The sequence below is a fragment of the Corylus avellana genome, chromosome 10, assembly GCF_965113065.1.
Source record: "Corylus avellana chromosome 10, dhCorAvel1.hap1.2, whole genome shotgun sequence".
Taxonomy (NCBI): domain Eukaryota; kingdom Viridiplantae; phylum Streptophyta; class Magnoliopsida; order Fagales; family Betulaceae; genus Corylus; species Corylus avellana.
This window is the reverse complement of record NC_142499.1, coordinates 1,001,213-1,015,685: the sequence shown is the minus strand read 5'-3', so window position 1 is coordinate 1,015,685 and position 14,473 is coordinate 1,001,213. Positions and strand designations below refer to the sequence as shown.

The 14,473-nt window shown below is 35.3% G+C and overlaps 2 protein-coding genes across 2 annotated transcripts; one reads left to right on the top strand and one right to left on the bottom strand.

Annotated features, from left to right (window-relative positions):
• Positions 1–2,826: 2,826 nt before the first annotated feature.
• On the top strand, positions 2,827–5,639 carry LOC148583220 (uncharacterized). Its single transcript, XM_088511295.1, has 7 exons — positions 2,827–2,922; positions 3,690–3,927; positions 4,007–4,088; positions 4,353–4,419; positions 4,590–4,751; positions 4,842–4,902; positions 5,252–5,639. Exons 1-7 carry the CDS (start codon positions 2,920–2,922, stop codon positions 5,323–5,325), a joined length of 687 nt encoding a protein of 228 aa, XP_088367421.1. The 5' UTR covers positions 2,827–2,919; the 3' UTR covers positions 5,326–5,639.
• A 2,729-nt stretch (positions 5,640–8,368) lies between these two features.
• LOC132161869 (AT-hook motif nuclear-localized protein 7) lies at positions 8,369–13,439 on the bottom strand. The gene is made up of 5 exons (XM_059572078.2): positions 12,808–13,439; positions 12,059–12,126; positions 11,819–11,950; positions 9,515–9,676; positions 8,369–8,985 (listed from the first exon to the last, which is right to left on the bottom strand). The coding sequence occupies exons 1-5, from the start codon at positions 13,202–13,204 to the stop codon at positions 8,665–8,667; spliced, it is 1,080 nt and encodes a 359-aa protein (XP_059428061.1). The 5' UTR covers positions 13,205–13,439; the 3' UTR covers positions 8,369–8,664.
• Positions 13,440–14,473: the final 1,034 nt, after the last annotated feature.

Sequence of the window (14,473 nt, the reverse complement as noted above, 5' to 3'; positions counted from 1 at the left end):
TTGTGGTTGGGGTGACTATTTTGATGAAGAAACTACCGCAGCAGATGATTTTGGTGGTCTGTTGTATGACTATGGCTTTGAAGAAACTGACGTAGTAGATGATTTTGGTTGTCTATGGGATGATTTTGACCTATGGTGGTGTGACTATTGTGATAATTTAAATATCGCAATGGATGATTTGTACCTTGATGCTTTAGATTATTAGGAAGAAGAATGAAATTTTTCTTTAAAGAATTTGAAGTGGGAATATCAAATATGGTCTGTTTAATGAAAGGATTGTAAAGAATTTAAGCATGTGTTTTAACGGAACAATTCAATTGATATGGCTAGTTTGGTTTCTTCTCGGTTTTTTTTTTTTTTTTGTCAATAATTTAATTATCTACGCAATGTGTATTATTTTGGACTTAAATTATTGACAAAAAAAATTAAATTAAGTCCAAAATAATTAATTGCGTAGATAATTAAAAGACTTCCAGCTCTCTTCCCAATCCTGATGGGTCCTATGGAAGCCTTTTAGGTACAAATTCCTGTCTAGTTGTCTTTCGTTTCTTCATCTTTTATAGACATTCCAATCTTGTGGGCAATGCAAGAATAAATACTAAATAGGCTTTTAGCATTCACATTATAGACTTCCAGCTAGGGCTGTTAAGTGAGCGAAGCGTCTCGCGAGCAAGTTCGGGCTCGGCTCGTGCTCGACTCGAATATTAAATGAAGCACTTCATGAACACAAATCGTAGCTCGAATATTAAATGAAGCAAGCTCGGCTCGACTCGGCTAAGCTCGTGAACAGCTCTTATAAGCTCGAGTGTGTATATATATATATATAAACTAAGTAATACATAATTAATTATAAATCTCATAATTATTAAAACCTTAAAATTGCATTTATATTTAAGCGTTAGAGAATGGAAAATTCTAGATCCTTCGTGATCAAAGAGAGAGAGAGCAATCATTAAAAAGACCTCGATTCAATTAGAGCATATCCAAACAAAAGGAAGAAGAATCAAACAGAAACTATTGAGGGAGATTGCGAAAGGCATAAACTATTGAAGAATCAAACAGACCCAAACACTATCACTACCTGTCTGGTGAGTGAGAGTGAGAGAGTGAAAAATGAGAGTTTAAGTGGAAGATCCGTTGTGACTGGTGAGGCGGATTGAGAGAGAAACGTTAAAAAAATATTTTTTTGTAGGGGGTGTTGTCCCAATGCAGTTTGAATGCAACATGTTAACTTGTCCCACATTGTTAAGAAAACATCAATCTTCAAGTTTGCTTATCTATAAAAGGATGCATATCTTCTATCTTTGAAACCAAATGCCTTGCTGTATTGACTCAGGCTCCATACTCGACTAGTCAGGCTAAGCAAATACTCATATGCAAACTAACTTCTTAAGCCGTTTAAGAGTACTTGAAGTTAAAAAAAAAATTAAAAACAAAAACATTAAATATAAGAGCCAGCTCGCGAGCTGGCTCGGCTCGACTTATTATTAGCTCGAGCTCGATTTTTTTGGCTTGCCCTTAAGCTCGACTCGAACTCGAGCTCGAGTAAAATTTAAACGAGCCAAGCCTGAACAAGGGAAGCTCGCTCAAGCTCGGCTCGTTTACACCCCTACTTCCAGCTCTCTTCCCAATCCTGATGGGTCCTATGGAAGCCTTTTAGGTACAAATTCCTGTCTAGTTGTCTTTCGTTTCTTCATCTTTTATAGACATTCCAATCTTGTGGGCAATGCAAGAATAAATACTAAATAGGCTTTTAGCATTCACATTATAGACTTCCAGCTCTCTTCCCAATCCTGATGGGTCCTATGGAAGCCTTTTAGGTACAAATTCCTGTCTAGTTGTCTTTCGTTTCTTCATCTTTTATAGACATTCCAATCTTGTGGGCAATGCAAGAATAAATACTAAATAGGCTTTTAGCATTCACATTATTGTGGTCTGAAAAATTCTAATCAGATAAATATCAAAACAAACATTCACCAAAATATGAACAATCACACACAAAGATTTTGGTGACGAAGAGGAAACCTTTTAGAAAACGTTCTAAAAGTAAAACCTCTCCGGGGCAGCCAAACCCAGGAAATCACTATCAAAAGATTATCTAGAGATTACAGACACTAGGAACACTTACAACCCTTTGCAAGACCTTGGCTCTGTAAGATCGACAAGCCTACAACCCGTCTCCTTGCTCACAATCTTCTTCAACGTGATTCTCCTTTATCGGACCCTTCCGATAGACTTCAATTAAGCACACAATCAAAACTAACAAAAATCCTCTAAGAGGAATCAATTTGGCTCACAACAAAATAATCACTCAAGCACAGCCTCACACGAACTCTCTGGGGGTGAAAATTCGTGTCTCTCTCTTCTATAATGATGTATATATATCCCCGACAAAACCCTAGACCTAACCCACTTAAAAACACGTTTTTGGGCCTAAAACTTACGGGGGGTCCGGACCTGTTAATGGGCGGTCCGGACACGGCTTTGCGGAGCAAGATTCTAGTTTCTGGAAATGAGGTCCGGACCCGGGGAATTGCGGTCCGGACCCAGCCTGTCCAGTCTTCATCAACAGCCCCGATCGATGGGCGTTTGTGGTCCGATTGAGCTGAAATTTTGCAGGGACGTTCATAACACATAAATCTAAATTATGAACGGTGGAGATTGGATTCTGAGCATTCTATATCAGTGTTTGAGCCATGAACAGTAACATCTGCATTTTAGAACTGAATTAAGCCAACACAAGAACTAACAAGTCAACGATAAACTAACTATAAAAACTGAACTGCCAATCAAGTGACATTCCTTTACCACTAATTTTGAGTTCTCTTTAACCCATGGCCAACTTTTGGGGAGTATATATTGTGATGGAAGTTCACTTTCCTTTTAGCTGCTGTGATTTCCAACCTTGACAAGCGATTCATGGTATGTGGCCTGTCAAAATTCTCCCCTTTTCCTGTGTTTTACTGATATCTTAATTACAGATCTTGATAGATCGCACTATATTTTAATACAGAGCCTATTTAAGCTTTTGTGTTTTACAGTTACATGTATAAACCAATCAATCAATCAATCACAAGGAGAGTCCCATGGGGTATTTGTCTCCCCAATATGTCTAAAATTGTCATTATCTTTGAGATTATTGTGCAGCTAGCTTAATGAGCTTACAAATTTGGACAGTTAAACAGTGTAAAATTTATTTGAACATGTTTTATATGAGATTTTTCACATTATTTGTCCAAATTACTGACAATTCATATGAATAATTATTGTGATCTTTATACTATAAACTTGTAAGGAAGATTCCAATACTCAACTAGAAGTAACATACTTTGTAAATTCTAATGCTTTCCAATTCTATGCGGTTTTCAATTATAGCAAACTGATATCTGGGTATCAAAAAATATCTTAATTAGTCTGACTTGAAGTTAGTTTAGTTAGTTTAGTTAGTCATACATTCTTGTTATCAATGTAACCGAGTATATAAGTTGAATTCATTCATTGTAATCATTAAGATTGAATATACAGAGAATACATCTTTACAGTTCTCTCTCTCAACTTGTTCAATCTTCTCCAATCTTCTTCTGTCCTCCATTCTACTTCTTCTCTTCTTTTCTCTCCTCTGTTCTTCATTACTCTGTTTCACGGCTGATTCAACAGAGCAAGCTCTGCTTGACAACATAAACTATTAGATGGCGGGAAGGATTACCAACTTGAAAAACAAAGGAGTATGTAATGAGCAGAGTGATGCTGAAGAAGACACAGGAAACAATTGGTTCCTCGCACTACAGAAGTTGAACAACGTTGGTCCTAGAAAGAAGCTTCTTGTTCTGGGCCTAGGAGGCCTGCTTTGTCACAGGGTTTGCAAACGTGACGTGTCCGACATTCCAAGATCTCGCTACCCTGATGCATTCTATGGAAGCATTTTAGGTCAGATTAACTAATCCTTGTCTTTACTTTTAAGCCGTTATGTTGAACTGTTGCAGCTAATGATCACTTTCTCTCCCAGTTTACAAGAGGCCTTACTGTGAAGAATTCATGAAATTTTGCCTTGAAAAATTTGAAGTGGGAATATGGTCTTCTGCAAAGGAGTGAGTATAATCAACCCACAATTAAACTCTACTTCAATCTATTAAACTAACATGTGTCTAAAATATCACATGCTTTTTTTTTTCCTTACGTGCATTTTTAATAGAGTATGTGAGAAGTACATGTATTTCAGTATAACAGACTGATTTGGAAGAATTTTACGAGAAAACTTTGTCCAATTTTTTTTTCCTCTCTGTCCAAGTTTCTTATATTTTGCATTTTTGATAATGTACTTAGTGTTTCTAACTCATCTGTATGGTACGTAGATGGTATCTGGACAGCGCCTTGGACTGTATAATGAAAGGATTGAAAAGCAAGCTTTTATTTGCATGGGTATGTATAAAGAATTTGAGCATGTGTTTTAATGAATTAAATAGCTAAGTATCAAATAAATAAATAAATAGCTAAGTATCTTCCCCTCTCTCTCTCTCTCTCTCTCTTTCTATCTATCTCTCTCTCTTTGTTTGTAAAATTTTTATATTTTGTTAAATTGGATTTTCTAGGACCAAGTTGAATGCACAGATTCTGGGTTTAAGTCCTTGGAGAACAAGAAGAAGCCCATCTTTTTCAAAGAGTTTAACAAGCTACAGAAGTTCAGTATTCAATATTCTGCATCAAACACGCTGCTGATAGATGACAATCCATATAAGGCCTTGCTAAACCCTGTAAATATAATCACCGTCTTCTAATGGTTTTCGAGTTTACTATAACTTAGTTTCTTATTTAATTTAAATTTTTTTTTTTTTTTCCTGCAGCCTCATACAGCAATATTTCCCAACGAGTACAAGACTGACCAAGTTGGTGATACGGCTTTAGGTGAGATACATCAAACTACTTAACCGTTTTTGACACGATTCACGAATCCGACATGAACTCAATATAAAATTAGCAAGTTAGGGTTAGAGGGTCTAACCTGTTTAATTAAATGAATTTCATGTTTCGAAAAAAACAAAACCTGACAATGTCGGGCTGACATAAACCTAACACAAAGTTAGCTAGTTATGATTGAGGAATTTAACATATTTAATTAGATGGATTGAATTGAGATTCACCTATATAATTTTATATCCATGTTGACACCCAAAAAAGGACCATGCTTTATTGATATCTTAGGAATTTCAATTGAATTTTTGAATTAAAATTTCGTTATAATGTTGTCCATTAGGTCCTGGAGGTGCCCTGCGGCTGTACTTGGAAGGCCTGGCGGATGCAGATGATGTTCCTTCTTATGTGAAATAACATCCATTTGGGCAGCCTGCAATAACCCCATTACATTCTGATTGGGAGTTCTATTCGGGGGTTATTCGCCATTTTCACAAGGAATGAGCTACAGGAAAGATCGTGATCAAATCAATTTCAGAGACTTTTCACCGTGTGCTATCTGGACTTCATAGTAAATTCTGTTTGTATGTTGAAAGTAGGAGAGCAGTCTCTGCTACTCTATATTTACCATATCATGGCTCGTTTTAGTGACGGGTTAATGTGTTTTTGGAAAAAAAATGTTCTACTATGATATAAATGTGAAAATTGTGTGTTTATAAAAGTATTTTTTATTTTAGGTTGTTTGATAATGTTTCTATTGAGAACATAACAAAAATTTGTTTCAATCTTCAGCAATATCAAGCCCAAATTCACTTTGCCACAATTTTACTTGCATGCAAACTTATCACGAACAGAAGAGAAGTATTAGAAAGCTAAAGAGTAGAGTCAAAAAAATTTTCAAACTGACGTGACAAGAATTTTAAAATGAAATACAAAATAAAAAATAAATTCTAAACAACCGATCTAAGGTGTTTAAAATTTTTGCCACATCAATTTGGAAAAAATTTTGGCTCCTACTCTTTAGCTCTCCAGCACTTCTCCAAACAGAATAGTTACTTGAGCAAATTATAACATATATATCCAAAAGAACAAGTAAATGATCTTACAAAATTCTAATATTTTCCTAATCAAATGCTTCCATAGCATTTCAAGGTAAATTTCTGCGGCTTCAATGGTCACTGATTCTTAATCTTTCTTCGATATGCATTTTGCGAATTTCAAAAACATTTTCGAATTACATTTTATATTTTGCTCAATTATTATTTTTGAAGCCAAGTAATTCCTGGTGGCTGGTGAGTATGCAACTTCCATTAATTGTGTTGAGGATATGTATCGTTTAAACATGTTTATCTTTGTTTGAACCAAATTTTGATCATCTCAATGCTCCCCCCAGAAACCACTTAATTACCACAATAACCAATACGCCATGGAACTACTTCCAAGAGGTAGAATCACCAAACCAAGTGTAAATAATGACAGAAACCCAAATAGCTCTTGGAAGTTGGAACTACTTCCACATTCTCTATCCGTTGTAGTTAATGACAGAAACCCAAAAGTTGGCAACTTTCAGCTATATAAGCTGAAAAATTCTAAACAGATAAATATCACAATTTTATGCGGAATTAACAGATATATATCAAAACAAACATTCACCAAAATATGAACAATCACACACAAAGATTTTGGTGACGAAGAGGAAACCTTTTAGAAAACGTTCTAAAAGTAAAACCTCTCGGGAGCAGCCAAACCCAGGAAATCACTATCAAAAGATTATCCAGAGATTACAGACACTAGGAACACTTACAACCCTTTGCAAGACCTTGACTCTGTAAGATCGACAAGCCTCCAACTTGTCTCCTCGCTCACAATCTTCTTCAACGTGATTCTCCTTTATCGGACCCTTCCGATAGACTTCAATTAAGCACACAATCAATACTAACAAAAATCCTCTAAGAGGAATCAATTTGGCTCACAACAAAATAATCACTCAAGCACAGCCTCACACGAACTCTCTGGGGGTGAAAATTCGTGCTTCTCTCTTCTATAATGATGTATATATACCCCCGACAAAACCCTAGACCTAACCCCCTTAAAATCATGTTTTTGGGCCTAAAACTTACGGGGTGTCCGGACATGTTAATGGGCGGTCCGGACACGGCTTCGCGGAGCAAGATTTTAGTTTCTGGAAATGAGGTCCGGACCCGGGGAATTGCGGTCCGGACCCGGCCTGTCCAGTCTTGATCAACAACTCCGATCGATGGGCGTTTGTGGTCCGATTGAGCTGAAATTTTGCAGGGACGTTCATAACATATGAATCTACATTATGAACGGTGGAGATTGGATTCTGAGCATTCTATATCAGTGTTTGAGCTGTGAACAGTAGCATCTGCATTTTGGAACTGAATTAAGCCAACACAAGAACTAACATAAGCCATCTACAAAACGGCTACTTGTTATTCCATTAATTGAAACCTTTTCTATTCCCTTATTAGCAAAGGTGGCAGGAAATTAATGCGTGGTCTGACGAAGATGACGGAGATGAATGGTATGACTCTAGCAACACTGAAGAAGAGGCAGGAGATCGAGATGATTGTGGCTTGCATTATGACTATAGCGACCATGAACAAGACGCAGGATATGATTATGACGACTGGTATGATGACTATGGCGACGATGAACAAGACGCACGAGATTTCTGTCGTGTATGGCATGACAGAGGAGATAATAGCAGCGATGTACATATAGTGACTGAGAATAGGATCTTCTGCAGGCCTAGGGGAGTGAGTAGAAATTTGCCACAGTATCCGCCTTCTTTCTCCAACGCAAGTTTATGGACTTTTTTTTAAGTCAATAATTAATTTATGTATTGGTAAGTAGATGGAATCTGAAAAGGGCCTTGGACTGTTTAATCATGACTGAAGAATTTATGCGTGTGTTTTTACAGGTAGTTGATGAGGGTATTATTTTTGACAGATAGTGGCTGCTGTAGTACTGGACTATAATAATTTCTAGCCATAATAATTTCTAGCTCCGTCTCAGATCTTAGGTTTAGTTGAATTTTTAAAATAAAATTTCCTTCTAATCTCCACCACTAGTCCTACAGGTTACCTGTGAAATAACGCCCGTTTGGGCAGTATGCAATAAGTACCTTACAACTATTCCAGAATTATCAGCCATTTTCTGAAGAATTGAACTACTGAAACGCTTGTTGCGTATGGTACGACGATAACGATCATGAAACTATCGCAGGAGATGATTGTGAACAGATGTTGATATAAAAATAAAAACTGATTGTTTTTATTAGTATTTATATTTTGGGTTGTTGATGCTTTTATTATTAGAACAGAAAATAAAAATTTAAACAAACATACCCATGTTTGGCACATTTCTATGCTGAGTACTGTTTCATTTCGCAGACCATTTCAATTGCATACAAACACATCACGAACAGAATAGTGTCATGAGCAAATGATAACATATTTAAAGGTACAAGTAAATGATTTGTATTTTCCTGATCAAATGCTTCAATAGCATTTCAAGATAAATTTCTGCAGCTGCATCGGTTACTGATTCTTAATCTTTAGAATGAAATTGTTGAAAATGTTAAATTAATTTGTTACAACAGTAATTACTCAAGTCTTATCACTTCAGCCTCCAAGTCTCTTAGATACATCTGAAATGAAAACAATCCACTAATTTGCAAAAATTAGATTTGGAAGATAACAAATAACATCAGTAGTAAGCCTACCTAAGATTCTATTCAACACATGCGGAGACATTGATGTCAGGAGATGGTCTCTGCTCTGAGTTTGGCTCTGAGCCATTCCAACCAGCACCGTTCGGGGCGGCAATTGTGTTCAGTTTATCGTGTGTGCCGTTATCTGGTTCTGCATGGTTTTCACCTTGTAATGGTGTAGGAGTGGAAATGATCTGACCATCAGGTTTTGATTGTGAGATAGGTCTTGCAGCTGTTACCATTTCAAGAGCGCCTGAGATTGGGGGTATCATGGTATGTTCTCGATGGTGCTTCCTTTTATGTGCCTTGTAACCATTTGGCATGAAGCTTCCAACAACAATCTGGTAAATCAAGCACAACAAATATAGTTGTCGGTATATGTGGCTTCAATAGTTTATTATCTTTATAAAAAAAGATAAATTGTATCAAAGCTGTGTAAACTGCATATTTCTTTTTGGACTTAGAGTGAGAAGTACATCATTGTCGATGCCATTGCATCTCTTTTTCTTCTTTTCCAGGCCAGCTCTTGCCATTAATTTGTTCATACACCCTAGGAGACTGTTTCGACCACATAACATAGCACAGATTGAGTGCAGTGATATATGCTTCATATTGGGCAGAACAAGGATCTAGATACTTAGAATGTTCTTGTAAATAGTTTTTTATTAGTCTATTCTCATAAATAGTTTCTGAAAATCCTGCTCTCTAATTGCAACCATATTTGGAGGCAACACTTCATAAAATATGATAACCTCAAAGCTACTAAACAGATGTTGATTCAATATTAAGTTATATATATATATATCAAATGATGAAATCGTAATAAGAAATATTTTAGTAATTAAAATGAAATTTAAAGAAATGCCTTACTTGGATAGGGCCAGCAGCCATTAGTAAACCAGCAATGCCACCACCTATTACACGACCATCAGGCCCAGCCAATGAAACACTTAATCCCCCAGTCCTACTTCTGACACCACCATTATCAGTGACTGAAAATGACCCAGATAAAGACAATATCTCAAATCGGCCCTGCAAGAAGCTTTTTGGATTAAATATTTGAAGGATGTTGGAAAATCAAGTCCATCAATAAGCAGTATAAAATCATCAACAGACAAACAATTGCATGGAGCAGAAACCACAAATTTTGTTTTCAGACACAACAAAATAGGCCTATATCAAGGTTTCCACATGATATTCTACTAGAGATATTGGTGCCATCATGCTTTTCTGCAGGCTCCATAAAATCGAACTCTAGAAGAAAAACATGCAACAAACCCCGGTATTTTGCACTGCAACAACAATATAAGCAAGCTCCTTTCAAACTGATAAAAAGATGAGAAAAAACAACACCCACCACAATCTTGGCAGTTTTTCAAATATATACTCCGTGTACTTGAGTTGCACCCCTATGTGCTTTTAATAAGACAGATTTACTTATATACAAAATAAAAAAGATATCAAACTGAAAATTCTTCCAGTCAAAGTTTACTGTTTATCCACCATAAAATAGACTATATTCAGCTTGTAAGATGAAGCAACAAGCTAAAACATGAGTTATGTATAAAAATTATTATCAGTGCAATCATATTAGATGACTAGGGCTGTAATATATATACACACACACACACACACAGAAAAATTGTTTTCTAAAAATATTTTTTAACAAAATATTGTTCTGATTTATTTCCTAAAACAATACCATGTAATGTCACATCAGTAGAACAATTGCTATTTATTTTTTCTTTTAAAATAATTATATTGTAAAAAGAAATTACAAGAGGAGATTTTTATTTATTTTTAAGAAGTAATAACCAGTCTTATTAAATACAAGAGGTGAGATATCTAAGATAATTTTTCAAGTGTTACGCTTAAAAAAAAATATCCATTATATTTTTTTCAAGATTTTTATTTAAATCAATAATTACTTGTTTTTTTGTTAAATAGTTTGAGAACATAAGAAATGTCAGTGTGTTTTAGTCCTCAAAAAGTTCCTAGTGAGAGAATGATGCTTGTTTAAAAAGATATATAAGACATAGAATTTAAGACTTGTAATTATAGTCATACTCATAATCATTAAAAAATATCTTTATTAACTAAGCATATCACTAAAAGAATATGATATAATCAATCACAAGACATCAATTTAATTTTTGTAGCTCTCTTCCACTTATAATAATAACAATCCCTACAATTTTTTATTTGATAGGCCCAAGAAATAATGAATGATGTTATCGTTGTTTCAGATCTGTTTCTTAATTGAAAGATGAAATTATGTTGTTAACTTTTAGCCCTACTTCTAACTTCTTTTTTTTTCTTTCAACTGGAGCTCAAATTTGCTCAAGCTTGAGCTCGACTCATTTGGTTTAATGGAGTCGAGCTCGAGCCAAGTTCAAACTAGGCTGAATTTAGCCAAAGCCGAGCTCAAAGAGTCTTCTAAAGCTCGACTAATACTTTTGTCAAGTGAAACCCAACTAGGCAACATTCTGTTTGATTACAGCGCTACAAACGATCAGCTTTCTTCTTAATAATATGGCTGTTTGGAAAGGGATTTAGACATTATAACTTATAAATATGGGTCTCAAAATTGTACATTAAGTCAATTAAGTTCAAAAGGTTTGGAAACTAAATACACACAGATCTGGAAGTGTTTTGACTGAGATAATACGTGCGTTGAGTGTGTTTAATTACTTGCAAGTTAGGGGAAAAATAGCTTCTCTAGCTCTGAACTAACGGGTTATTTCTGATAATGCATTCTTAAGAAATAATTTTCTCAAGCACTAAGAAAGTAGATGATAGAGTAGTGGGAAAAAGTGCATAGTTTTGACCCAGCTATTCCTCCTCACAGGAAAGAGCAAAAAACCTCACTGGCCCAACCACTCTTCAAGAGAGCAAATACGTTCATAGATAAATTATGCCATTCCCTATTCTGAAATACTCAGCCTGCACTTGCTCAAACATACAATATGGAATAGGTGGTCATGAATGCATACAAAGAAGAAACTCTAGAACCAACATCGCTCTTGATATGGCTGTGCACAAACAAATACTCAGACCATATATCCAAATCTGGTTTATATTATAACAGATAATCACACGTTCCAATTTACGAGCCGGAATTCAACAAAAGTGCAAGAGAAAATGACATAAAAAAGCACAAATCAGGGAACATGCCTCATATGTCAAGATTCCACCAGAAGAACCTGGTTGGCGAATTGTAACATTTGAAACAGCTCCATTGGCAGAGAGAACACATATTCCTCGAGGACCCTTATGAGCAAAGGAAAGAATTTTTCCTGCAACATCCTGCAAGCCACAAAGCAGAGACTCTATTAGGTAAACAAAAGACAATCAGGATTGGCACAAAGATCCTCAAGTAGTATTTTATTATCACCATTTTATCTAATACATTACCTCCCCAGTATTGACAGTAACCACATGCGGTGTGAAGTCCCCTCCTGCTGTGTTCGCAAACAATTCACCTTCACAGATCAGAAGCCCACATGTAAGATAAATTAAGCTAAAACAACGAAACGGTGTATCATGTATGCCTATATTGAAAAATCAAGCATCATCTAATCTATTAGACAAAGGACACAGAAATCATGTTTACAATATTGTCAGGCCATAAGATTCAACAATTTATCATGTTTCCTTCGTTCATAATGTTACAAACATATGTTAGACAACAAAATGTTTCATACAAACCAGAACCCTAATTTTCATGTCCAGAAATAAAGCCTCATTTATTTTCCCTCAAACAAACCAAAACCAGCCTCGCTCAGTAGGTAAGTTGCTAGCATAGTTTTATGTCAAATTAAAATTAAGATCCCAAACAGACCACTAATTAAACCAATTTACCTTAATGAACCTTAGTTAACCCGTACCGGTTTGTGAGAAATTTCTTTATGTTTCATTGTACAAAATTTCCATAAACCCAAAATAGAAAAAATAAAACAACATTTAAAGAGAAAAAGGATAAATCTTTTTTGGGTGCGTATGTCGATCTTTGTTGAACAACAAAAGGAAGGTGCGAAGTAAATGATATCAACCACAAAATCTTAATAAATCTCTCTTTATTTTCCTACATTTTCTCAGCAACCAAACAGTACACATCACTGACCCTACCACCACAAACCCAGCTGTACTTTCCTCAAACTCACCTAAAGAAGCAAGAAGCTGCCAGTTTCCCGTGCCAGCAGGCCTGCCGCGTCCCCTTTTGGAAGAGTACTCAGAAGGATGAGGCGAAGAAGGCGATAAAGCAAATCCTGGAGGCGGTGGCACCGTATACGACAGCCTCAGGTTTCCATCTGCGTCGTACTTCCTTGGCCTCCCTCTCTTCTTCTTCCCAAACAACTCACCACTCCCTGGTGTCGTACTTGTTGCCGTATTCATCGTTGTTGTTGTGGTTGTCGCTGTCGTTGTTGTTACACCAAGGCTTGTGTCCACGGCCATGTTCACCACCACCTGGGGTGGCGCCACGTGGCTCAACGGGGCCGGGGGTGAGTCCGTGTCCGAGTTTCCGGTCGACCCAGAAAACGTGTTCTCCTTCTCTTCCATTAAACTACGTTTGTTTGAACAGGAGAAATAGGTGCTGTTTTCTCTTGTTTTGTTTTTGGTTTCTAGAAGAGGAAGTTAAGGAAAGACGAAGAGAAGTTTTGAACAAAGTGGGTGTTCTGCAAATGGCGCCACAAATGGGTGCATGGAAGGGCTTGCTGTAGCTTTTTTAACTTTGGTGGGAGATTTCATAAAAACTTCCCTCCATTCATGGTTGGAAGAGAAGAAAATGACTGAGAAAAACTGGTGCCATTTTCTTGTCTGGACTTCACAGTAGCCTATAAGCACAATTACCATAATGCCTATCTTTTTCGAGATACCCAAATTACCCCTCTAATTGGAAAAAATAAAAAATAAAAAATGACAGTTTTTTATTTGCTGTCAAATATTAATAACTTTTTTATTATTGTGAAAGTATAACATTTAAGAATATATATTAAAAAAAAAACATTTAAGAACATGAGACACTGATAATAATGATTGGATATTATACTTTCACACTAATAATGAAAAGAATAATCATTAGATTACAATAACACATTTTGATTATAACCCATTTAAAAAAAAAAATCATTTTATAAGTAATAAAGCCCACCCAATTAGAATACTTTAAAGTAATGTTTGCTTATATGGCAATGATAAAGAAAAGATATCTACATATTTAGTTAAAGAGATTCTAATTTCTGAATATTTTAATTATCAATTTTAAAGATAAATAATGATATGTTCAATTTTTCATTTGACCTAATGAGTTAAATAGATTGATTTTACTTTTTATAAAATTGAAATAAGAACAAATATTGAACTATCAAAAATTAATTAAAAAAATTTCTCTTCGTTTTTTTTTTTTTTCCTTTTCCCTTTTGATTAGGATATCAATTAAAATAAATTCTGCATATTACACAAGAAAAGGGAAAATAATTTCACAAATGGATTGAAGGGAATGAGTTAATATATTCTAAAGAAATAAAAATGATTCTCTCTCAGGATCTTAAAAAAGAAAGAAGAAAAAAAAAAGATTGATGGTAAGTGACAACAAAAAAAATTATTCTAAAACTTTTGATCCAAGGAAAGAAAGAGATTTGGCTTTGGTGCTCGATCTAAATTTAATTTTATTCCCACTATCTTTCAAATAATGATATAAGAAGAATTAGAGTTATTATTGAGTCCTCCAAAATGTGATATAACTTTTAAAATTATCAGTAAATCAAAATTCATTAGTAAATTTAAAAGTCACGTATGCCGATTGTTGTAGTGATTTTTTTTTAGCAC

Excerpts from the sequence above, each read along its gene's own strand:
- LOC132161869 (XM_059572078.2), bottom strand. The coding sequence starts at position 13,204 with ATGGAAGAGAAGGAGAACACGTTTTCTGGGTCGACCGGAAACTCGGAC. Across the intron at positions 11,951-12,058 it reads TTACTGTCAATACTGGGGAG|GATGTTGCAGGAAAAATTCT; the intron begins GTAATGTATTAG and ends TGTGGCTTGCAG. Across the intron at positions 9,677-11,818 it reads GTGGAATCTTGACATATGAG|GGCCGATTTGAGATATTGTC; the intron begins GCATGTTCCCTG and ends AGCTTCTTGCAG.
- LOC148583220 (XM_088511295.1), top strand. Across the intron at positions 4,420-4,589 it reads GCAAGCTTTTATTTGCATGG|GACCAAGTTGAATGCACAGA; the intron begins GTATGTATAAAG and ends TGGATTTTCTAG. Across the intron at positions 4,752-4,841 it reads ATAAGGCCTTGCTAAACCCT|CCTCATACAGCAATATTTCC; the intron begins GTAAATATAATC and ends TTTTTCCTGCAG.